The sequence below is a fragment of the Protopterus annectens genome, chromosome 8.part0 (genome assembly GCF_019279795.1).
Source record: "Protopterus annectens isolate FY-2018-M chromosome 8.part0, PAN1.0, whole genome shotgun sequence".
Taxonomy (NCBI): domain Eukaryota; kingdom Metazoa; phylum Chordata; order Ceratodontiformes; family Protopteridae; genus Protopterus; species Protopterus annectens.
This window is the reverse complement of record NC_056741.1, coordinates 1501307933-1501333035: the sequence shown is the minus strand read 5'-3', so window position 1 is coordinate 1501333035 and position 25103 is coordinate 1501307933. Positions and strand designations below refer to the sequence as shown.

The 25103-nt window shown below is 40.4% G+C and overlaps 1 protein-coding gene across 1 annotated transcript in view; it reads right to left on the bottom strand.

Moving 5' to 3' along the window:
- Positions 1 to 11158: 11158 nt before the first annotated feature.
- The window catches only part of NFRKB (nuclear factor related to kappaB binding protein), a gene marked incomplete in the record, with an annotated part of 1477031 nt that continues 1463086 nt past the window's right edge, over positions 11159 to 25103 (bottom strand). Inside the window, 1 exon segment of the mRNA XM_044081086.1 lies at positions 11159 to 12282. Within this exon segment, the coding sequence (XP_043937021.1) occupies positions 12157 to 12282 (126 nt within the window).

Here is a 25103-nt window from a genome sequence, read left to right as displayed (position 1 = left end):
GGCGGGGCCAGTCCGGGGCAATTAGTATCATCTTTGGTTTCTCTTGTCTGACTTTTAGGAGGACCTTGGGGAGAAGAGGCAAGGTGCAAACTGATAGATTTTTCCAACTGAAGGATAGGGCGTCCACTTTCCATGCTTGTCTGTGATAAGTCCTTGTGCAGAATCTTTTTAATTGATAATTTTGAGGAGAGGCAAATAGATCTATGTCTGGGCTCCCCCATTTCTCTGTTATCATGCTGAAGACTTATGGATTTAGTTTCCACTCATGAGGATCCATAAGGTTTCTGCTTAAATCGTCTGCCAGAGTATTTTGCTTTCCCTGGCAGGAATTGAGCTTGAAGATGTATTTGGTAGGTCAAAGCTGTGTCCCACAGTGCCATGGCTAATCTGTAAAGAGGGTTCCCTCTTGCTTGTTTATATACCACATGACTGTGGTGTTGTCCGTCTTTATCATTAGTTGTCCTGGATGAAGCAAGTCCTTGAAGGATGTTAGGGCATTTTGAACAGCTAGCATCTCTTTCTGGTTGATATGTAGATACATTTGTTTTGGGGTCCATATGCCCTGAATGCATCTTCCTGCCATGTGGGCCCCCCAGGCATAATCTGATGCGTCTGTTGTTATGATTTGGCTGGCAGGGGGTAGAGTGAAGGCCTGTCCCATGTTTTGGTGACATGCCTTTGCCCACCATAGAAACTCCTGTTGTAGGCAGGGAATGAGAGGAATCATTGCTTCCAGACTGTGAGAATGTTGACTCCATAAACTTTTTAAGATACCATTGAAGTTTCCTCATATGCAGTCTTGCATATGGAATCAGTAGGATGCAGGATGCCATTAAGCCCAGAGCCTGCAGAATTTGTCTTGCAGATAACTGGGTTTTTGTTTAAAGTAAGTAGTCAGTTGCCTTTGCTTGTCTGGCGTGAGGTCAGCCATCTGGGCAGTTGTATTCAAGCTTGCACCCAGGAATGTTATCTTTTGAGTGGGTACCAGTTGTGATTTATTTTTGTTTATTGTGCACCCTAGGCATGTTAGAAGCCTATTCACAAATGCCATGTGTCGAAGAAGAGTGTCCTTATTCTCTGCTTGAATGAGACAGTTGTCCAAGTAAGGGTATATTTGCATACTTCTTTGTCTGCAAAATGCAATAACTGGTGCCAGGCACTTTGTTAAGACCCTGTTCACAGTAGATAAGCCAAAGGGCAGTGCAGAGAATTGGTAATGCATTAAGCCAGCCTTGAATCTGAGGTATCTTCTGCACAAATGTCTTATTGGGACATGCAGGTATGCCTCTTTTCGGTCTAATGTCACCAGACAAGCATTCTTGCCCAGCATGGGCAGAAGCTGCTGCAAAGTCGGCATATTGAATTTTGGAATGTCCAGGTATGTGTTCAAAATCGATAAATCCAGTATCGGGCCGCCAGGCCTTGTCCTTTCTGGACACCAAGAGCAGTCTTGAGTAAAAACCTTGTCCTTTTTCCTGTTCTGGTACTGGCTGAATGGCCCCCATATCCATGAGGGACGTAACCTGTTTCTGTGCCTCTGACTATTGATTTTTTGGCAGATCTGGCCAACCATTTGCCATTGGCAGTGTGTGGAAATGGAATCTGTATCCCTGTGATACTATGTTTAGTACCCACTTGTCCTGGGTTATTAATTGCCAATTTTGGGCAAAAAGTGCTAATTTTCCCCCTAAGGGTGCTGCCAAAAGGTAAGTGCTTGGTGTAGGCAGAGGGAAGTCATTGGAACTGTTTTCTGTAGATTTGCGCTTTATCTCCTCCAGATTTGGAGGTAGAAGCGCCCCATTGCTTTGACCTGTATGAATCTTGCATCTGGTATCTGGAACCCTTAGGGTGTCTGGATTTGACACTTTGAACTCTGTCTGACACAGGAAAGGACCAATTTTTTGTAGGCCAGTGTCTACTGAATCTTGGTGGCTGCACTTGTAAGAAGTCTTTAACAGTTTGCATAGACTTAGCTTTGTCTTCCCTTTTCTTTAAAACATCTTCTGCCTTAATACCAGAGTATCATGCTGTAAAGGTGCATCTAGCAATTTAGCTTTAACATGATCAGGCAAAGCAAATTTTGTTCTTTTAGCCAGGCATGTCTCCTAAACACAGATCCAGTAACTGTGGCCCTGCAGGAGGCCTCTAAGGAATCAAAACCACATTGCAAAGTATGCTTTCCAACCTGTTCAGCTGCATGCAATAATTCCTGTAATTCTTTATTTTCTGCACATTCAGAAATCAACATCATTTTCTGTTTCAGCAATCCCATAACATGTTGTTGATACTTAAGCATATGAAATTGACAGTTTAAGGCCTTGATTGCCAAAGGTTGCAGATGTATAAACCTTTTTTTCCCCGTATGTCCAGTGTCCTTGAATCTCTGTCAGAGGGGGTACGATTTTTTTGCTGTTGAGGCCTTAACTCCCTTTGGACCCTGTGAAATAGTTTCAGGATCAGCAGCAGGGTTTCTAAATAAAAATTTATGTGAGTCAGGGACCCTGTAATATCTGTCAGGCTTACTGGGAGCCAGAGGTAAGGAGTCAGGGGTTAAGCTTGACTCCGAAAACACATCATCCACAATGTCTAAAACAGGGGGAATGGCTAAAGGCCTGTGCTGAGGGAGAAGAAAATCCCTGAGCCTCTTTTTTGATTATGAGAAATCTTGACTCTCCCAGTGAAAATGCTCCCTCAAAGTATGCAAGGTTTCTCCAAAAGAATAATCCTCTGGAGGAGATGCAGATGGTATAGACTCTGCATCAGAATCCTCATAGGGAGGTATAGATAATTCCTGATCAGAAGAGGGATCAGAAGAAATAGAAACCTGATCCGAAGATTCATAATCAGTGTCTTGCCTAGGCCTCTTATCTGGAGGGGGATGGGTACCCCTGATCAAGGTAATAACGTCTTCAGCCATTTTGATCATCTGTTTTTTAGGCATAGAGGCCTGTGCATGTGGCTCATGCGTCAGGTTTTTAGATTTAGAAGTTGCTTTTGTCTTTGGTTTTGCAGCTGTCATCGGTTTGTTATACAAATGTTGAGGTCTGAATACACCCTCAGAAGCCGGTGCCTGCTCAGCGGCCCTGGACCCATCCAAGGGAGATACATCCGTCGGTCCATTACCTTGAGTATCTTGCTGCTTGCTGGACTCCACATGGGTGTCGGTAGAGGCCTGCGACTCGAAGGTAGTGGGTATCAGGGGCTGCGAAAGCGCCTCACTGAGTACCAGCAAACCGGCGACTGGCTTAGAAGATGCTTCGTCGTCGGTTTTGGATCTCGACTGCCTTTCTCTGTCCTTTTCTTTGCATTTTTTTGTGTACTCCGGTAGCTGGATTGCTATCCGACGACATTTCTGAGTAATTAAATCTGTTTCCAAAATACTTAGAGGCAAAGATATACCGACGCTTAATAGTGCGTTGGTTAAATCTAGCACAAAACTGACAGCCTGGCACGTTGTGATCAGGGCCTAGGCAAGGAAAACAGTATAAATGGAAATCCTTATGAGGTATTTGCTTCCCACAAGTAATACAATTATTAACTTTTTCTGACATCGGTATGGAGCAAGAAAAAAGTTTCCCCAATGGGGTATTTAGCTTTAGTGAAGACTTCGGTTCAACTCAAACTCAAACATTTCAGTAGTCGGCCGACCGGCACTTGTGAAATGCTTCTGCTTCGGGCACCGCACGGCAAGAAAGACTGAAGAAAATGGCGTCGGCTGCATGTTTTATAGCCCTGACGACCTGACGTCATGGAAGAGGAGACAGCAACTGACCCAGGACCCAAGACATTGGAATTCAGGCCGACTGAGGGCAACCTGCCAGCAGATTACCCAAATGTAATGACTACAACAGTGAAACACGAAGAACATCTAGTAATGCAAGTAGCCTACTTTGAAGCGGAGGTATCTTCTGCAAGATTCCTAGATTGGGATATGCAGGTAAGCCTCTTTTAAATCTACAGTTGCCAACCAGGCATCTTTGCCTAGCATAGGAAGTAACTGGTGAAGAGTCAGCATCTTGAATTTTGGAATGTCCAAAAAGGTGTTTAGAGTAGATAAGTCCAGAATCGGATGCCATGATTTGTATTTTCTGGTTACCAGGAAAAGTCTTGAATAGAAACCTTGTCCCTTTTCCTCTTCTGGTACTGGTTGAATAGCCCCCATGCTCATGAAGGAAAGTACTGGTTTCTGGGCCTCTGCACACTGATTTGGGGGCAGGTCTGGCCATCCGTTTGGAATTGGCAACGTGTGGAAATGAAATCTGTATCACTGGGATACTATATTTAAAACCCATTTGTCCTGGGTTATAAGTTGCCAGTTTCTTGCATGAAGAGCCAGTTTTCCCCCCAAAGGGGCGGCCAAAAGGTAAGTGCTTGGTAAGTGTAAAGGGGAGTCATTGAGACTGCTTACCATAGGGAGGTGTCCTGTTGTTTCCAGATTTGGAAGAGGAGGCACCCCATTGTTTTGTTCTGAAAGTGCCTTGGGACTGAAACCTGGTGCCTTTGGAATGTCTGGGTTTGACTTGAGTGGCTCTCAAAGGAACTGGAAAGGACCAGTTCTTAGTAGGCCAGTGCCTACTAAATCTTGGAGGTTGCACTTGTAAGAAATCTTTCACAGTTTGCATAGATTTAGCTTTATCTTCCATCTTTTTTAGAACTTCTTCAGCCTCATTACCGAAGAGACGGTCCTGTTGTAAAGGAGCATCCAACAATTTTGCTTTAACATGATCAGGCAGAGTTTGCTCTTTGAGCCAAGCATGCCTTCTTAGCACAGACCCAGTTACAGCAGCCCTGCAAGAGGCCTTCAAAAAATCAAAACCACATTGCAAAGTATGTTGTCCAACTTGTTCAGCTGAATGCAACAGATCCTGTAAATATTTTCCACACAGTCAGAAATTAACATAATTTTCTGTTTAAGCAGTCCCATGATATGCTGTTGATATTTAAGCATATGAAAGTGACAGTTTAAAGCCCTGATTGCCAAGGTTGCATTAGTGTAAACCTTCTTACCCTATCTATCCAGCGCCCTGGAATCTCTATCAGAAGGGGTAGGATTTTTTAGCAGTAGAAGCCTTAATGCCCTTTGGGACCCTGAGAAATGGTATCAGGATCCGCAACAGAATTTTTGAAAAGGAATTTGTGGGAGTCAGGTACCCTGTAGTATCTGTCTGGCTTACAAGGAGCCGAAGGCAGAGAATCAGGAGCCATACTAGATTCTGAAAAAACATCATCAACAATGTCTACAACAAGAGGTATAGCCAAAGGCCTATGCTGAGGAAGAAGAAGAAAATCCCTAAGTCTCTTTTTAGATTCAGAATAATCCTGACTTTCCCAGTGGAAATGTTCCCTTACGGTGTGCAAAGTTTCCCCAAAAGAAAAATCCTCAGGGAGAGAAGCAGAAGGAATGGAATCTTCCATATCAGAGTCCTCATAAGTAGGTACAGACAATTCCTGTTCATTAGAAGAAGCAGAAGAAATAGAATCCTGTTCAGAAGATTCAGAGTCAATATCTTGCCTAGGCCTCTTAGAAGGGGGGGGGGGTTGACTACCCCTGATCAGAGTAATTAAATCTTCAGCCATTTGATCATTTGTTTCTTAGGCATTGGGGCCTGCACATGTGGCCTAGGTGTCTTTTTTTAGACATAGGTCAAGATTTTGGCCTTAGTTTTGAAGATGGCGTTGGTCTAATATGCAAATCTGTAGGACTGAAACCACCCTCAGAAGCCGGTGCCTGCACAGTGGCTCCGGACCCATCCAAGGTAGAGACATCCGCGGGTTCCATAATTGAAGCATCTCGTGGCATACCGGACTCCGAATGGGTCTCAGTAGAGGCCTGCGAATCAGAATTAGTGGGTATCATGGGCTGCGAAAGCACCTCACTGAGTACTGGCTAACTGGTGACTGGCTTAGCAGAAGCGTCGTCGGCAGTTTTGGACCTCAACGGCTTGTCTCTGTCTTTTTCTTTGCGTTTTTTAGGTATTCCGGTAGTCGGATTGCTAACCGACAACATTTCTGGATAATTAAAGCATGAGCCAAAATAATTAGAAGCAAAAATTTACCGAGGTTAAATAGTGTGTTGATTAAATAAAGCACAGAAACGACAGCAAGGTACATTGTGGTCAGGGCCTAGGCAAGGAATACAGTACAAATGGAAATCCTTATGAGGTATTTGCTTCCCACAGTAATGCAATTATTAACTTTTACTGACATCGGTAAGGAGCAGGAAAAGGTTTCCCCAATGAGGTACTTAGCTTTTTAGTTGAAGACTTCGGATCTGAAACTCGAAAACGAAAATTTCAGGAGTCGGCTGACCGGCACTTGTGAACTGCTTCTGCTTCGGGCACCGCGCTGCAAGAAAGACTAATGTAATGGTGTCAGCTGCATGTTTTATACCCCTGACGTCATGGAAGAAAGGACAGCAACTGACGCAGGACCCAAGACTTTGTTAATCAGGTCGACTGAGGGCAATTTGCCAGCAGATTACCGAAATGTAATGATTGCAACAGTGAAACATGAAGAACATCATACATTTTGCAGACAAATATACCTTCAATCAAGGTGTAACCACTCTCTGCCCTCAGATTTGTCTTTTTACTCTGATGTTCCAAGGGAGACCCTCACCCCAGCAATTTCTGCATTTTGTACTCTTAACCATCACTACTGACTGCTCAGTGAGAGAGACGAGAAGCTTCTCCTCTTACACCTACATGTGGATAGGCTGAACTGCGGCACTTTTGGCAGGGTTTCCCATTATGCTAATCTCTCAAAGAGACAGTGGTGATGTGCAATATATTTCATTATCTGAAAGCCACATCAACACTTGTTAGGTTTTATTCAAAATCAGCTTCGTTTACCTTTATCTTTCAGATTAGTGGACCAACATGACACTGTGGGCAAACACATAGTCTAAAATGCTGGCTCACTGGTTTTCTTTAATAAACAAAGACAAAGTCATTACTGAAAGCAGAGAAGTGAAGACATATTACCTAATGTGGTTATCCAGTTAAAGCAGTCTTAAATCAGCAAGATCAATCTGTTTGTCCATAGAAAGCATTTAAATATAGAGAAATATACAATTATGAACAAAGCCGTTCAAAACAGGGAAGTAATTATTCTTATCCCCATATTGTGGTGGCTTGATAAGTAAGAATAAATACTTACTCAAGGGAATGGAGGCAAAAAAATGTTATAAATCAAACGTGTCCTACCCGTGGGCCCGCGAGCCGCATGCGGCCCTCAGAGCTCTTCCATGCAGCCCCCGATCTCTAACTGCATCATCAATGTACGCATGCCCCAAAACATTTTTTGTTTTGTTTTTCATGCCCGTGGCCTGTAATTTTAATCTCGGTGCATGCATGCGCCAAAGCAGCCTTCTAGTTTTGATTTTTTTGCGTCAAAGAAGGATCTGTGTGTTTGCGCCTTTATTTCATGCCGAAGAATCAGTGTGTGGGTGTTCTTGCTGAAGAGGGACTTGTGTATGGATTTGCCGCCGTTGCCTTTAAAAGGGACAACACTTACCTGTGTCAATATGTAAGTATGGGGTGTGTGAGTGAGTGCATGCATGAAAAGCAGAATGTTTGTGTATGTGAAAGAAGTGTGTGTGTGTATGCGTGCATGACAGACACACGCACGAAGAGGCTAACGACGATCAATCTACCTACTGAACACAAATAAGTTAGCTCACAAATATATTGTACGTTAAAAGTACACTTTCATTAAATTGCGGCTTTCCTGACAGAGGGAGTGTTGTATTGCATATGAAATCATACCTCTCAACTGTATGGATTTTCATCTCATCATCCAATTTGTGTCTTTTGCTTAGGAAATAAAAGTAGTCATCCAAGGTAATGCAGTTCCAGGAAGTAAGAATGAGACAGCAGCCTACGGTTAATGGGTCAGTAGTGGATTGACTTTGTGGGACTGTAGCATATAAAGTTGTATGTTTTTTTCTGACAAAAAAGCACCCAGTACTGTTTTGTCATTGGTGGGCTCTAAGCAGTGGCAGATTGGACAACAATAAGCATAGCTTTGGTGGATCATCAACACTGGCAAATCAGGTGGGCACACCGTCATTTTTTAAATGTTGGGGGTTTTAATGGCTATGTGTGTGTTTATGTGTTGGGAAGGCTGCAACAGTAGATGATTATTAAAGACAGAGACTTACGGACTGTGGAGAATGTTTGTTTCAAAACTTGATGCTTGGGTACTAGACATGCCAAAAGTAGATTTTTTAAGACATAGCTTCTTGCCATTTGCAGTGGATGGATATTTACATTTAATGGACAATGACAGCAGTATGAGTGTGGTCCTATAGGGATCTGGGGGATGCCAAGTCTGCTACTGCCAATGTCTTGTAAAGTGACCTGGAAATGGATATTGGCATGTTACTGAAAAGATGCAGTAAATGGGCTTAGAAATATAATTTAAATAAACAAAGTGCACTTGCAAGCCATAATTTAATTTATTTCAGGTAATCCAGATCCTGGTAGATTGTATACCATTAGACTTAATTGAGGAGGCTGTCATCCTGGGGAAATAAGCAGCCCTAGTTTCAGTGAAAGCTCTGTGGTTGTTAGCAGGTAGGATGTTGCAGAATGTGGATGCAATGTGTTTTATTTATTATTTTTAATGCGTTTGTCATTTCAAAGCATGGTTTTCTTTGTTGCAAAAGAAGGCAGGATTGAATGAGCTGTATAATGCTTAACTGACAATGATGGGATAGAAAGATTATAAGTGATGTATAATGGTTGTAGCTACAGTTGTTTCAATGGTGTCTGTGACGCATAACTATTTTTGGGCCCGTGTCCCACTTTTATTTTTTGTTTTGTTCAAATTTCTTGCTCTAAGGTTGAGAGGTATGGTTCCATACTAAATCAGAAGGTCGTATTTACCTTGGAAGACTTTTCAGCATAATTACGAGAAACAGCCTTTTTAATATCTCTGCTTATTTCCAAAGTAAACTGCCATGTAACCTTCTTAAGCTACTTTAATTATTTTGGAATTGACAGGTATGCTTCATTGGTTCAGACGTAAGCATAGAGTGGTAATGTGACAGCTCAGTAAACTGTCGGTCAGTGAATAACTTCTGCATAATTTAAAATGTCTGAATGTCAAATGGCTTTAGATTGGAGGGAAGTTGTATGTTTACTCCAGTATGTAGTATGATCTTCGAGAGTTTACGGATTTCTTATTGATTTACTTTTTGCTGAGCAGTTGTTTGTTGATTTACTGATGGTCCTTTTGGTGGTGGGAAATGGCATGGATGAATCCATCTCTATTATGATTTTTTTTTTCAGATATTTTGACTTCCAGACAATTTCATTCAGTGAATGTGTGTCATGTGATTACTGAGGTTGCCTGTTTTACAAGTAGGGGCTCCTCTTTTGTGAGTGTGAATGTGAGTCTGAGTGTGTGTGTGTGTGTGTGTGTGTGTGTGTGTGTGTGTGTGTGTTTGAGTGTGTGTGTGAGTCTGAGTGTGCGAGAGTGAGACAATATGTATACTGAATATATTTTTGCAAATGGAATTCTTAGTTAAATAGGCCCCTCTACTTGGGCAAGTAGACTTGAGTAACCAATATTAGATCTTAGCCATCTAGCTAGGAAAGTTTAGCATGTGGATTTTCCATCCGGTTTTATGAAGGCGATGCTACTTACTCAAGGAGTACATTTATGGCTATCCATCCAGTTGTCGTGTTGCTGAATTACATTGTTTGATAATGAGAGGAGCATTTTACAGAAGTTGAAGTTTTTGTGTCAAGAACTTGTCCATACAAGGTGGCTTGTTTATGTTGCAGTGAAGGCTGTGGTCTTTGTGGTGAGCGTTTTAAGTATAATCAGTATTTCTGAAGTGGAGGAAGTCTCTTAAGGCAGGATCAATCTTAACCTGGAAAGCAAGCCAGTGATGAAATTTATAGGGGCCAGTGAGAAATAGAGGAAAGCAAGAAGCTTTTTAGTCTGCTTGGATAATTAAGTGAACTTAGTCCTTTGACCTTTTTTGTCAGAAATGGCTGTAGTCTTTCTTTTGGCAGGATGCTTTGCTGCGGCACATGCCAAAAGGGGCGTTGCAGTCAATAATGCCTCTTATAAAGGAAGAATACAGGGATGTTATGACCTCCTTGGATGAGATACCTTTACTAATGAGGTGGGCCATGTAGAAAGTTTTCCATACAACAGAGACAACATGGTGGTCAAAAGTCAGGTTTTTATCAACCTGGGTGCCCAAGCACCAATTTGTGGGGACATCACTCTTTCCAAAGGGAATGATGATGCATTTTTTGGCATTTAGTTTGAGGCCATGTTTCTGGCACCAGTCATTTGTTTGGGTGAGACCCACTTGTAGCTTACTCAGAATTGTTTTACTAAGTCAGTAATGTGAATTATTTACTTTATTGCAAATTTGTTGGCTTATTTTTGTGGATTACAGTACTGTAGGACTGCTAATGTTGACATTTTACGTAGTTGGACTACTGGAGTGGTTTTCCCAGTGAGAAATGCTAGTGCTTTAGTGAATATCTGTTTATTTGTTAAAAATATATATATATATATATATATATATATATATATATATATATATATATATATATATATATATATATATATATATATATATATATATATATATATATATATATATATATATATATATATATATATATATATATATATATAGACACACACTAAGATGTTAGAACTAACTGTTAGATTAGAAAATTAGAATTAGAATGAGAATTAGAATTTTAAGGCAAATATTAGGCATTTATTACATTCATTCATTGTTCGAATGCACCTACAGTACAGCCAGGAGGTCGACTTTGGTCACCAGTAGCAGCAAAAGAGTTAACTATTTGATATATTTTGTATGCGGCACCAAGACCATTTCTGTTCACTCAGTGTGGCCCCGACAAGCCAAAAGGTTGGACACCCCTGTTATAAATGATCGCTGAAGACTGATTTCCAGCAAAAATTTTCTGTGCTAAGAATGTATACTGTCACAAATAAAGTACTTTGGCTACAGTACTATAGCTCTAAAAATGCATGCTTAAACTGTGGCTATCATTACATACAAGCATCCTTCAAATTGCTATGAACAGGAATGAAGGAAAAATGCATGTTTGCTTTATCTAACTAGCAAATACAAACACTGATGAAAACAACACAAACGCTTGTTTACCATATAATATATTTAGGTTTTTGATTTACACAACAAAACATACAAATAAGTTGGGAAATGGTTTAACAGAGAAACGTGAACCACATGAAAAAAGACTGTACATTTTACAAGTCCAGAAAAAGTCTATGTACAAAATCAGTAAGCCCTTCAAAAACTTAAATAATGTTCTAGTGAAATCATCCTTCCAACATCTTCAATAGATATGAGAGAAACACATGGGAGGGTAAAAAGCCATCAAAAATATTGTTTGATCTGGAGAGAATGGTAATGTTCTGTAGCTCCCACATAACTCTCAGCAGACATCCATGGCTCCTCATTTCTAGTGCTGCATAAAATGCATCACCACTTTTGCATAGAACTGCGGCTGCTTTTACTAACAAAAAGCTGCCATAGGCTGCACAGTACTCCTCAGTTATGAAAGAAAACTGAACACTGCTGTAATTCTGGACTGTTTCACTGGAGTCAAGTGCTCAGCTTCATTAACTGACAAAGTGAACTGCTGGACTCGCTCTTTAAAGGCAGAAAAACCCTGCAGTGAATTATTCCAAGCCAGTCAAGATCAGCTCAATTCTCTTCTCTTATTTCTGCATTGCAGGCTCCAGGTTCCTTCGAGATGGTATAATAAAACAGGACGTGGAACTTACAGCAGGTGAATCAGCCTGGACCCAGTACACAGCTCCAACCTCAAAAAAAGATTTCAGATGAAAAAACAAAGCTGGGTACCTTTTCCTCCCACTGCCATGACAGCAGACATCTGCTGCAAATTCAACAATCCAGACAAGACCAACTATGCCTACATATTGAAGAAACCTGCTGTCATTCAGAAAAATCCTCCACAAAGGAGATGCACTGATCTTGTACCAACACCACACCTCATGCCACCCCCTCAACACTCTGGTCACTGCCCACTTCAAAAGAAGAACAATGAGGGAAAAGCACCATGGAAGACATGAGGGTGTGGCAGTGACTAGTTTCATACAACTGAAAGGTCACTGCTGCTCTGGAGCTTGTTTTGGAGACAGGGCTGTTGTTACAACAACAGCAGAGACTGGCTTTGGAGAGCTGGCTGCAGCTGCCTGCTGGAGCTGTGATGCTGGAACAGTTTGAATTCGCACCTGTTAAAGAAAATCAAGTTAGTACACATATGAAATGGTAAGATGCAAGCTAAATACAAAGCTTAATAAATAATTTGAAATGCAAATCAATGTACACATACATTCACTTATACACACTACTTTTATTTTTTGTTTTAGCTAAGCAAGGCACAGTTAAACGAAAGATCAGTTCCACCAATGCCCTAGGAAGACCGCATATCTTTTTTTTTTTTTGCCGTTTGCTCTTGCTGTCTTGTCAATCATCAGTCCCCTCTGTAACCATTTGGTCTATTCCTTTCCTATCACTGGGGTGAAGGTCAGCCAAGAGAGGCAATCATTTAAACAACCATCAAAAGTGGTTAGACGTTTTCTTCTTGTTCCCTCATCTCTATCAAACACAGATGGTGAGACATAGGGGAGGGGATGACAGCAAAGCTGTCCTCTCACTTTCACAGGAGTTCACTCTAAGCATCCAGGACACCTGACTGACCTAACAACCCCCTGCCCCAAGGCACCAGTGGTGAGTTTCTCAGTCTCCATCAACCAATCTCCATACATCGCAAAACAGGTCAGAAATGAATTTCAGTCATTAAAACTTGCTCAGAACTATTTCTTATTCGCAAAATATGAAACGAGGCATACAGAACTTTCTAAATGATATTCGCATAAATCGATATGTATGATACTGGTATAAATATTCAAATTACTACAGAAAATGTTTTCTGTTATCCATCCTGATGTGTTTCTATGTATTAAAGTATCTAAATGAAATACCCCACCTGGTTGTCATTTATGTAAGAGAGGGACAAGCGGCAGGGATCAAAAGGGGGTGCATTATAGACAATTCCAGGATAAATCATGGATTGCTTTCAGGAAGTCATGGCAAGGCTGGTAAAATACCAGCTTCCTTACAAAATAGTTTCTGTAATGAAGAATGTTCCTTTAGGTAATTCAGTACCCCCCCCCCCAAAAAAAAAGTCCTGGAAGCAGGCCACAATTACAGCAGTCTATAAAGAAAGGAAGGACCCAAGACTTCCAATGTCTTGTAGAATAATCTGTTTTAATTTATGACTGCAAATGTTTCCTGAGCATTCTGGCCATGAGGCTTGACCCCTCTGTATTTTAAAACATAGACCAATGTGACTCTCCTGGGAGGGCAATAGTGTAATACACAGTCTGATGCTGACTAAGGATGTACAAAGGTACAGTTGGTTTAGGTACTTAAATGTATGTATTTGAGTACATTCATTATTGTAGTACTGACCCTTGGAATTCTTGACTGCAGAAACTCAACAGCAGGTCTGAATAGACCTTTCATCTTTCCCCAGGCCGGGCGGATTCCATCCCCATCTGATGTCAAGGCATCAGTGACATAAGTGGATGCCTGCTGGCATCATTTTCAGGTCTTTCTTGCCATTAGCAGTTTCCAGAATAAGCTGTTAATAGCCAAAGCATCACTCACCCAAAGATTCTTCATACAAATATAAAAGCTTGCCACACTAAATACTGTTACTAACTACAGTACAAAAATTATAACTTTCTATATCATGAATGTGCAACTCCCTCTGCATTAATATGCATAATATGTGTATATTATAGTTTATATTATTTATATTAGTGTGTATCTTATTTTTGAATTGTCGTCTGTATTTACCAGCATTCACTATATGCATGTATGTATGCATGCTATGTAAGGCCTCTACAGGCCTTACATAGCTTTGCATAAAGGGGAATTGTTAACCTACTTTGTGCATAGTATTCATTGTGTATCACTGTATGTAAGGTAAATCCTATGCTTACATTGTGTATAGTATGTAAGACATCCTCACCTGATGACACAGCCTTGTTTGTAACTACGTTTCCCTCGTGGAAGCGATATTGGCCACAGCCTTAACATTTTCTGTTACTCGCAATTAGCGCTGATACAACACTTTCAGTAGTAGAACCTTATTTTCTATAACTAAAAAGTCTGAAACAGTGCTTTATTAGCAAGCCTACAACCATAACCATTACAAAGTTTAAACTTATTTATCTATAGTAGTTAAGGGATCATATAGCATATCTGTATACTCAATGTCTCTGTATGCTTGATAGACTTAACATATATTGTCTACTGTCTTGACTAACTGCTTTCATTACTGATAGAATATAACTGCCTTTAGAGACCTTTTGTAGTAGGCTATTTAAATTGCTGCTTGTCTCTTACTGATAGTTCTTCGGTTTTTACAAAATGTCTGAAGCTTTTTACCTTCCCACCTGCTAAGATTTGCAAAGATTATTAACCTATATTGTGGTTTACAGTCATAATATTGTTAGGAAATGTGCAATTATCTGCTTGGCAAATGTTGTTTACTATTGCTGTACTAAAGTCATTTTTTTTCTCCTTTACCTATTTTTATTTCCTTTGATTCCATATCAACAAGTACCTAGCTCTCTAATCTCTATATTTCCTGCCTTGGAAAAAAGGTGACTCCTTTTACCCGATGACTAAGGACCCTCTCCTACTGGCTGCCTCATCACAGTGCCTCCTACCCTTGTTCCCTAATAGTAATAAGGGAAGCAAGAAAGTATGTTATTGCCGGCAGCCATTCCTTGTAGTTTGTATTTTTCCCCACAACATTTTTTTTTAAATAGATTCCATTTATATCCTCTCCCGCCTTCCCTTGGCCAGACTTCCCCAACTTATAATCTACCTCTGTACTTACTGACTTTGTCCACTAGGTGGCACCCTTACCCAGCTCTACCAATCCCTCTACCTTATAGCATATTCCTCTCAGAATTCCTTGCCCAGTACTTTGCTTCTCTTCAGTTCGCTAAGTTTTATTACTACCCTAGCACCTTTCTCCTACCATCCCTCCCACCACTCTGCCTACCTCTCTTTGTACCTACATTACTTACCTTCCTTCAAAGCACTTTTTCTTTGATTGTTCCTCATATGCTTCTTCCTTCTCTTGTCTCTACCCGCTCCTTTCACCCTGCGGGCTCACTCCACTCCCCTACCCTATCCCCAAATCTCACCCACCCCCAGTAGCCCTAAACTTATACTTCTAAAACCACACCCTCCTACACACACAACCAATCAGATGGTACAACCATCCTAGATAATTGAGCCACAGCTACTCTTCACTTAACCATTCTCTAACCCTAACTAATTGCAATCTTAACTCAAACTTTACCTCTCCTCCTTCCTGTAGGTTTTGGAAGTATCCCACCATCCTAGATAATTGAGCCACACCTACTCTTCACTTAACCATTCTCTAACCCTAATTAATTACAATCTTAACTCAAACTTTACCTCTCCTCCTATCCTACACCTTCACTAACTACCTAATATTTCCTTACCAATTCTACCATCATGTCTACCAAAACTACCTCAACCCTAACTACACTACTACCCTGTGCCACACTCATATCTGTACTAACCTCAGCATATCGGATAGCCTCCTATGAACACCCAAATATTTCTCAATTTAACCATCCAAGAAAACAAACAGTCTTCCATACTTGCACATTCACCCATAATAATATCACTATTACATCCACACCTAGATACATACTAGCTAAATACTACAGACTTGCCCACATTAAATACAATAACCTAACAACAAAGAAATTCCGATACCAAATTAGTAACATACATTATCTTTTTTCCAGAGTGAGCTCAATGCCTGTGATTGGTTTCAATTAAAAACCCTCCCACTTGAACAGGCTGTCAAATACTTCAACTCTAAGTTCTAAGAAATCCTAGACCAGCATGCACCTAAACGTACTATCAGAACTAGGTCCAAACCTGCCCCCTGGCTTACAAATGAAACCAAGAAAAAAATCCTTCTCAGAAATAAAGCCTGGTCTAGGTGGCGAACTACCAAAAATATATCCGATCAACAAATCTTTAGGCATATGAGAAACATGACAAAAAAAGAAATTCTCTCAGACAAAAAAAACTTTTACTATAAAATGCAACAAACAAACCAAAACAATCCTCAAAGATTCTGGGCAAGTATTCACGCCAAAACACCAACCACAACAGGTGCAACACATGAGACTCCTATCCAAACTGCCAATGCTCTCAATTCCTTCTTCACAGAGGCGATCCAATCTCTAGCCAGTCAACTAGCTCCTGATATATCTAGTCTTCTTAACTCTTCTCCCAGCTCTCTTCCTACCTTCCAATTTCTACCCACCTCAACAAATTTCATCTATAAACTCATTCTAAAACTTAAGCCTTGTACTCCTTCTGCTGACTAGATCCCAGCCGAATACCTGCAAAAAGCAGCTAAAGAAGTAGCTTACCCGATATCTATCCTGATTAATAGAACTACTAACGAGGGAAGCATCCCTGACATTTGGAAAATCTCACATATTACCCCCCTACACAAAGGTGGCAACTCAAATGAATACTCTATCGACCTATAGCCCTACTATCCCCCTTAGCAAAAATAATGGAAAAATGTATTCACCATCAGCTTCTAAACCATTTAATTCAACATAACATACTAGCTGTAAGCCAACATGGCTTTAGGCCATTCCACAGTACTACTACTGCCCTCTTATCTTTTACTGATACCATAAACAAAAAACGCAATAACAATGTTCTCTCTTCCTCTCTATTTATTGATCTCTCAAAAGCATTTGATATGGTAAACCACTCTCTACTTATAAATATTCTGAAATCACTCGCTCTTGATACTATGGCTGTACAATGGTTTACTTCTTACCTCAGCAATAGGCAACAGGCTGTGCTCTGGAAGAATAAACTATCATCCCACCTTCCTGTCTCACTTGGTGTCCCTCAGGGCTTCATTCTAGGCCCTCTCTTATTCTCAATATTTATCAATGATCTCTACCTAGCTATTCCTCAGGCAACCTGCATACAGTATGCAGATGATTCAACTTTAATCTGTGCAGCTGAATCTTCATATGAACTACAATCTCTAACTCAGAAAATATTTAATGTAGTAGAGACTTGGTTCTTAAAACATTGCCTCCTCTTGAATCTCAAAAAAACAAAGCTCCTTCTCTTTACACCTACCCGTAAATCCATGCCTTTAGATTTCTCTGTTATTTCTAACAATGGCACCCTCATATCCCCTGATTCTGCCACCAAACTCCTAGGAATAACTATAGGCAATTCAATCAGCTTCAATAACCATATTAATAACACTATAAAAATGTCAACAGAAAAATGGGATCGCAATACAGGATCAAATATTTTCTCACTCCAACAGCCAGAACTACTATTGCCCACTCTCATCTAATCTCAACACTTCTCTATGCCTCACCAATTTACACCAACCTATTCAAGAAGAATCTTCTTAAACTAACTACATCTTACAATAACATTGCCAGATTTGCTACTGGTAATCGCTTTAGAACTCATCACTGTCAGAATCTAAAACAACTAGGATGGCTTGAACTGCAAAATCAGCTTTATTTTAACCAACTTACCATTGCTCATAAGATCCTCAACCAGCCTAACAACACTCCTATACTCTCAAACCTCATTAGTCCATATAAAAATCTCAATACCTTATGCTCTGCTAAGAAACTTCTACTTAGTATTAGTAAGTCTGACAACATGGCAGGTAACTAACTCTCTTTTCTCAAACACAACTGGGAAATACTGGAATCTTCTACCTAGTGATCTTACTTCACTTGCTTCCTTACCCACTTCAAACAAAAACTCAAAATATACATTAGAACACACTGGCTATGCCCTTGCATTAACTCGCTACCTCTGTGACTAAATTTCTCCTAACTACACTCTAACTATAATTTAATGCTCTTTACTGTAAACTTTACAAGAATAGCAAACCTGCGTACAGTTATGACCTACCTCACATGGATATCTTGTTCAATATGGTGTAAATACTCTTATGCAACCATTCTCAGGAACTGTAAACCTGAAAAAGTTCAATCTACCTTGTGAATATTTTGTTCTATATTATTGTAAATATTGCTTTACAATATACTGTAAAATGTTTTCTATCTTCTGCTTTGTTAACTTGATTGTAACCTTACAAACACTGTTTTGAATTTGTAATCATATACTTATTGGTATAATGGATCTGTCTTGGAGCTTTTCTCCCCGGGCCTCTACTGAAAATGGACATATATCCAGTTGGACTAGCTCGGTCAACAAATCTAAAATAAATAAAAATAAAATGTATTATCTACATACATTTCTATCTTACTATAAATAGGTACTTTTTTTATGCATTTTTTTCCAGGTTGCGAATGAAAAGGGTCAACTGACCAGTCAACCCACCAGGCAATCAAATGGAAAAAAAAAAAAAAAAAACAAATGATATATTACACGTGAGAGAGAACAATCAGAAGGACATCCCCTTCCCTAAAACTTTCTTCTGCAAGGACAGTTTACCTTTTGGAAAAGAAAACCTTGATTAGTACCTGGTCAGTTCTGACTCTTGAGATAATGAGAAGAACTTATGGACAAAATGGAGCTGGCATGCAGATGGGGCAAGGGACACAAGGACCTGTAAGATGATCATGGTAAATTCTGCACTGCCTTTGGACATGCTGCCTGAACTCTAATGATTCGCAAAGGTCTGGAGAGATGATCAGGTAGCTGATTTCAAATGGCCTGGGTTGTTATAACGCCAAGGATGGCGGTGATGCTAGCTGTGGCCCTGATGGAATGAGCTCATGGGACTGGTTTTAACAATGGTTGTAGCAAAAGATAATGTAATGGCCAATCCATTTTAAGACAGTTTATGACGGACTCATGTTCCTTCTTTCCCTTTTGAAAAGGTTGTGAAGAACATGACAGACTTTCTGAATTATCCCTGTCCAAGCAGAATCTCAGACTTATGTGTTCATCTAGAAAATGCAATATTCTTTCACCTTGGTTTTTACACAAAAATTAATGGCTTGATTAAATAACAGTTCTGCAACACACTTGGCATGAAGGAGGAGCTGCTACACATGGCGACACCAACTTTGTGGAACACTAGTACATTTCTCCCACACACGAGGACTTGAAATTCTGAAATGTACCGGGCTGAGGTCAAGGGTATCAAAAAGGGCAATTTTCCAGAACAGAAACATTATAGGACTGGAAGTGCCTATTAAAAGAAAGGGGGAGACAGCTTTTCTAACACAAAATTATGGTCCAGAGGTGGTGCAATCTCTTCTGGGGGGGGGGGTTTACATGAAGAACACCTTCTAGTAACTATTTCATTTGCAAATGTGGGAAGACTGGAGGTTCTACAGGACAGAAATATCTGAAGGATGTATTTCATTTACAGCAGTATTATAGTGGCCCTGCTTTTAATAGGTTTACCAGTCAGGTGAGGACCAGGGACACCTGCAATGAACTTGTGTCCTGCCCTCTGTCTCAGCATCAATGGAAGAACCTTTTCATTTTGTAAAATATTTCCCATGCTGTTTTTTCTGTCCTCTCAAAATGTGAGACATCCTCAGAAAATGTGCCTGGCAGGGATGAGAGCTAAATCATCCAGGCTCTCAGCCTAAGAGTCTAAGTCTGGGTGAATGTTTGACCCTGTGTTCTGGGTTAGGAGGTCTACATGCAAAGACGGAATATGTGGTTCTTCTTTCCTAGCCTCAACTGGAAGGAGAAAAATCAATGCTGCCTAGGCCAAAATGGTGTTATTAAGATAATCATCAGTGTATTTCAAAATGTCTGGGGGGGTAGGGCCAGAAATTAAGGGAACAAGAGGGAAAACACATGGATAAAGACATGTCCAGAGAATGGAGAAGGCATCTGTTACCCAGGCCTTTCTTGAAGGTATTGTAGTGCTATATTTGCTCAGTTGTCTGGAGAAGCAAAAAAGTCTATTGCTGGCACACTCCATTTGTGGACTTGATCCAATAACACATCACTGTTCAGCCTACATTCGTTGGGGTCTAGTGCGGATCTGCTTAACCAGTCTGTCAGGCTACTGCTCAGTGAAGGGACATACTGAGTCACAGATATCAGTCCTTTTCCCATACTTGTATGACTACCTTACACAGGAGATAGGAGTGGGGTCTCCCCCCCCACCCTTTGTTTTTTATGCACATCATCATGATATTGTCTATTTTGATAAGTAGGGGGCCTCTGTTACTAAATCTGCTTAAACAGTCTGACAGCTAGGATGACTGGCATCATTTCTTAAAGACTTGTCTTTTTTCCTGAAACTCTTGACCCAAGTTCCTTGCTCTCTCAAATGGGCTAACCAAACAAAGTCTGAGAAATCTGTTGTAAGTGCCAAAGAATCAGGCACCATCTTGATGGGCACCTCAAATTCAAAGACATCTGTCCAATCTACCAAACTAGTTAATAAATGATACAGGGCAGAAGAGGAATACTGGTATGTAGGGACTGTGCATGCCAGCACCACCTGTGTGTGAAATACCACTATGGTTTCACATATGCAGTCAGTATGCAGGAGGCCATGAACCCCTAGACAGTGAAGAATTTCCAATGAGAAATACTGTAGCAGTTTCCAGTACTGTTGAAATACTGTATTACTAACAGCATCTAAGAGATAGTGACTTGCCATGCAGCTATAACAGATACCTTTGGAGATTCATGGACAGTCCTGTATCTTGGAAGCAGGCCATAGTGGTTTTTAGAGTCCTCTCTTCTCTGCTGTAGGGAAGGGCATGGATGAGACAAATGTCAAAGTAAGGATACATGTGAACACCCTTTATCCCTAAAAAGCAGTAATTGCAACCAAGAGGTAGATACACTGAAGCACAAGGGTGGAAATTGGTATTGTTAAGCCCCTTATCTTGAATATTAGGAATGGTCCATCTCGCTCTCTTTCTCTGTTATATGTATATGTAAACGGGCATCCTTGAGATGTGATATTACAATAAGGGCTTGAAGAAGGATCGGGAGCAATAAATTCTGTAGTGACAGCATCTTGAATTTTTTGGACTACCAAAAACTTGTTTAATCTTGAAAGATCTAGGATGGGACTCCATGACCTTTCTTTTCTTGGTAATAAGAAACACACTGAATAGAAACCTGTTGGGAGAGGGTTGAGGTAGGAATTTTGCTAAGGGGGAAAGAGCTGCTCTTGAAAGTCACAGCTGCACTCTCTGGTGATCAAAATCCTGAAGACATCAGTGTTTGCATTTACTGTCAGTTTGCCAATGACCTAAAATTGCCTATCTTCCCTTTTTGGCCATTGCTTTGCCTTTTTTGTTTTGTTTTTTTTTTTGGGGGGGGAGGGCTAGCTCTTGCTTGGTATATTTTCTAACATACCTAGGGGTGGGGAATGGAAAAGCCCCTTGACAGACTGCTAAGTTTTCCCCCTTTTACTTCAGCTTCACCCTCTCTGCAGGGGAGTTCACAGAGGAGCTCCTTATCCAGAGGAGCATGCAGGAGCTCCACCTGTACAAGCTCTGGATGGGGGTAGAGTCTTCAGCTTGGTCTCCTAACCACTGATCCCACAGCAGCTGCCCTGTGCAATGCATTAACAGCACTATCATTATACTTTATGATGTGCTTGGAAACCTGGGAACAGGGAATTATGTGTGTCAAGCATTTTGTTTTAAAGGCCCTTATCCTCAACCCTCTCTCTGCCTTCTCTCTCAGCTGATTATGAACAGATTCCTGGCACTTAAACATATAAGACTGGCAGTGAAGGGCCCTAATAGCCAGGGCAGCTGAGGTTTAATGCTTCTGTACAAACCAGCCAAATATCCTCCTCTCCCTGGCACTTGAAATTGGGTTCCTGGCTGCAGCCACACAGGAACCCTTACTAGAATCCATGGCACCACTGCTAAATCTGCAAAACCATTTTAATATAGGTGTTATGGATCCTAAAGAAGCAGTCAGATTTCCTAGGAACAGAGGGATGGGAATCAGACTGTAGGGATGCAAAGTCAAAAACATTATCTAAGATATCCAACACTGGAGGTATCTCACATACTCAGGAACTATATGCACTTAATCTACACCTGGGGGAACTCTTTGGCCTCCCACTTGAAGATCTTCCTAATTTAATGAAAGGTATCTATAGATTCATAGGTTGGTACTAGGCTATCGGCCCTAGGGCCTATACAAGCCTAACCATAACAGTTCCCTGGCTATTTTTTCTTAGGAATTTTACTTCCCTGGTCCCCTGTCTAGCAGGGCGACTGACGTGATCCTGGGGTGAATTTCCTATCTCCCATCCCGTCGTCAAGGTTCCTTTTGAAGAGGGCCAAAGAGGCATGTATGGGGAGTCTATTCCAGAGAATGGGGAGTCTCTGGAACAGGAACCTATCCCTCCAGCATGTTTTGTTCATTGTGGTGACCAGGTTTAGATCCCTGGAGGTTGTGGCTGTGACGAATTTAGATTTCTTTAAGTGTAGCATGTCCAACAGCTCGGGCTTTGACATGGCCTTGTATGTTAAGCAGAGATCGCCTCTGAGTAGACAATATGTGACAGAGTATAGCTGGAGTTTTTTTAGACGGTCAGCACAGGGCATCTGCTTTAGGCCTGTGATTCTTTTAGTGGGGTATTTCTGCGGCCTTTCCAACTGTTGCAGATGTCTTGTGAGGTACATATCAAATGGGGCATTGTACTCTATAATGGGTCTAATGAGGGATGAGTACAGTGGGACAATGACCTCCTTTTTCCTGGATGAAAAGCCCTTAGTAATGAGATGTGCCACATAGAAGGATTTCCTGACTGTTGTGGCGATGTGGTTATCGAAAGTGAGACCACTGTCCACCTGTGTACCTAAGTACCAAAATCTTCTAGATTTTGTTGCATATTTGGGAGGCAAACATATATCCTCCCATTGTTTCTTTGCGAATTGCTTATCCAGTTTCTCTTCCCAATCCTTTCTAACCTCCTCCGATTGATTCTTATACTTAACATGCAATATTTTATACACTCTACTAATTATTCATTATTTAATAGCAGCTTCTGTTGATAAAAATATGCCTGACCTGTGTATAAGACTAAAGGGGACTAAAAACATTTTGACTGCTTGTGTCTTGCTATCCATATCCATACAACACAGTTTCTATTTTCTCAGTTTTTGTATTATCTTTTGTTTAGTCTCTTTCCACATATTCTTAGCTGCCATAACATAATCATTTTTAATCCATACTCCTAAATACTTAATTTTATCATGTCCCCATAAATACAGACATTGCTGAACCAATTCATCTGTGGGTACATAATTTACCGCTACTGCCTTTGTTTTAGCTTCATTAATTTTGTATCCTGAAAATTTCTGAAACTGTCTCAAAATGTTCCACAATAGTGTAATTTTTCTTTCTGGTTTTGTCAGGTATAAAATAATATCATGTAGAAAAGAAAACAGCAGCACCCAAACACGGCTAAAACCAATAAAATTCATAGCAGTTTTATTGAAAAGGTAAGCGCTTTCACACATTCACTGTAAATGTAACAAAACAACTCAACAGTTAAATAAGGGGCATCATCAATTAACCATTCAAAACATCCAACAGAAAACAAGCACTGAGACATACATTAAAACAACAGGATGTAATTTAAATAGCCCCCTAGCTTTTATGATAGGTTTAATGGAAGTTCTGCCATTGATGCCTGGAAACTTATCCGCCTACATAGCAATGATCCAAGAAAGTTCACGGCTTTCCATATCATTCCTAAAGTCACCCCCACACTTGTCTTGAGTCAAAGTTTCAACAACCCAAAAACCAAAAATATAATTCCTGCCATATTCCATATAATGTTTGGCCAAAGCATTACGCTCATCAAAATTATGTATACAATACAAGTGCTCCCTCATTCTCTCTATAAGGGATCTATTTGTCTTGCCTAATGCGGCAGTCAGCATTCACTTTAAAACAATACTCATGATGTGTGGTCAGGTGAACAAAAGTCACTAATGGATCAATATGTGAGGAAAAATTACATCTCGAACGTCTCATGCTAAAAGCTGATATAGGCTTCACACTTCCTGCTGGTGTATACTTCTTATAATACAGTTGCCTCTTTAATGACTTCTTATTTTTAAACGTGAACCTTGGATGTTCACCTACAACATTCCAGATCTGGTCATCAAGCTGTAAAATGGACCAATTATTTTTCACAACCTCTATGACACTACTGACGTCACTAGTGTAAAACAAAGACATAGAAAGTGCTTCATTTTTAGAGGCCATGGAAACATGCTCTGAATGTATGACATCGGAGGTAGATGTTTGGCTCCTATGTTTCCTATGCCTAACAGTGTCATGTATTGCATCGTCAACTTCCTTGTGATGACAGCCCCTATCCAAAAATTCAGACCTCAAACCAACCAGGTCATGTTCAAATAGTGCATCATTGTTGTTGAGCCTCGAGAGTCTCATACCCTGGCTTTTAAATATGTTTTTAAATACATGGCCAGGGTGCATGCTATTCCGTTGCAGCAATGTATTCTACCTTCAATCTTTTCTGTGTAAAGTGGTTGTGAGTCCACAGGAATCATTAACCATGATCTTAACATCCAAAAAATCCATTTCCTTACCTGATACTTTAGACGTAAAAGAGAAAAAATGTGTTTTGTTCTGTATGAAACCAATAAATTATTCCAATTGTTGGCATGTGCCATCCCAAATTAAAAAGAGGTCGTCCACAAACCTCCTGTAAAATTTAATGAGTGGAATGCAAATAGACCCAAAAACAAAAGTGCTCTCCCACTGAGCCATGACCACATTGGCGTAGCTATTGGCACAAGTGCCCATAGCTACGCCAATCTTCTGCAAAAACAACTGATCATCATAAATAAAAATATTGTTCTCTAGTACAATCTCCAAAAAAGAACAAATTAAATCAATAGTGATCAAGTCATATTCACTGTTAAAGCTCAAGAACTCCTTAACCATGTTTATACCCAGGTCATGA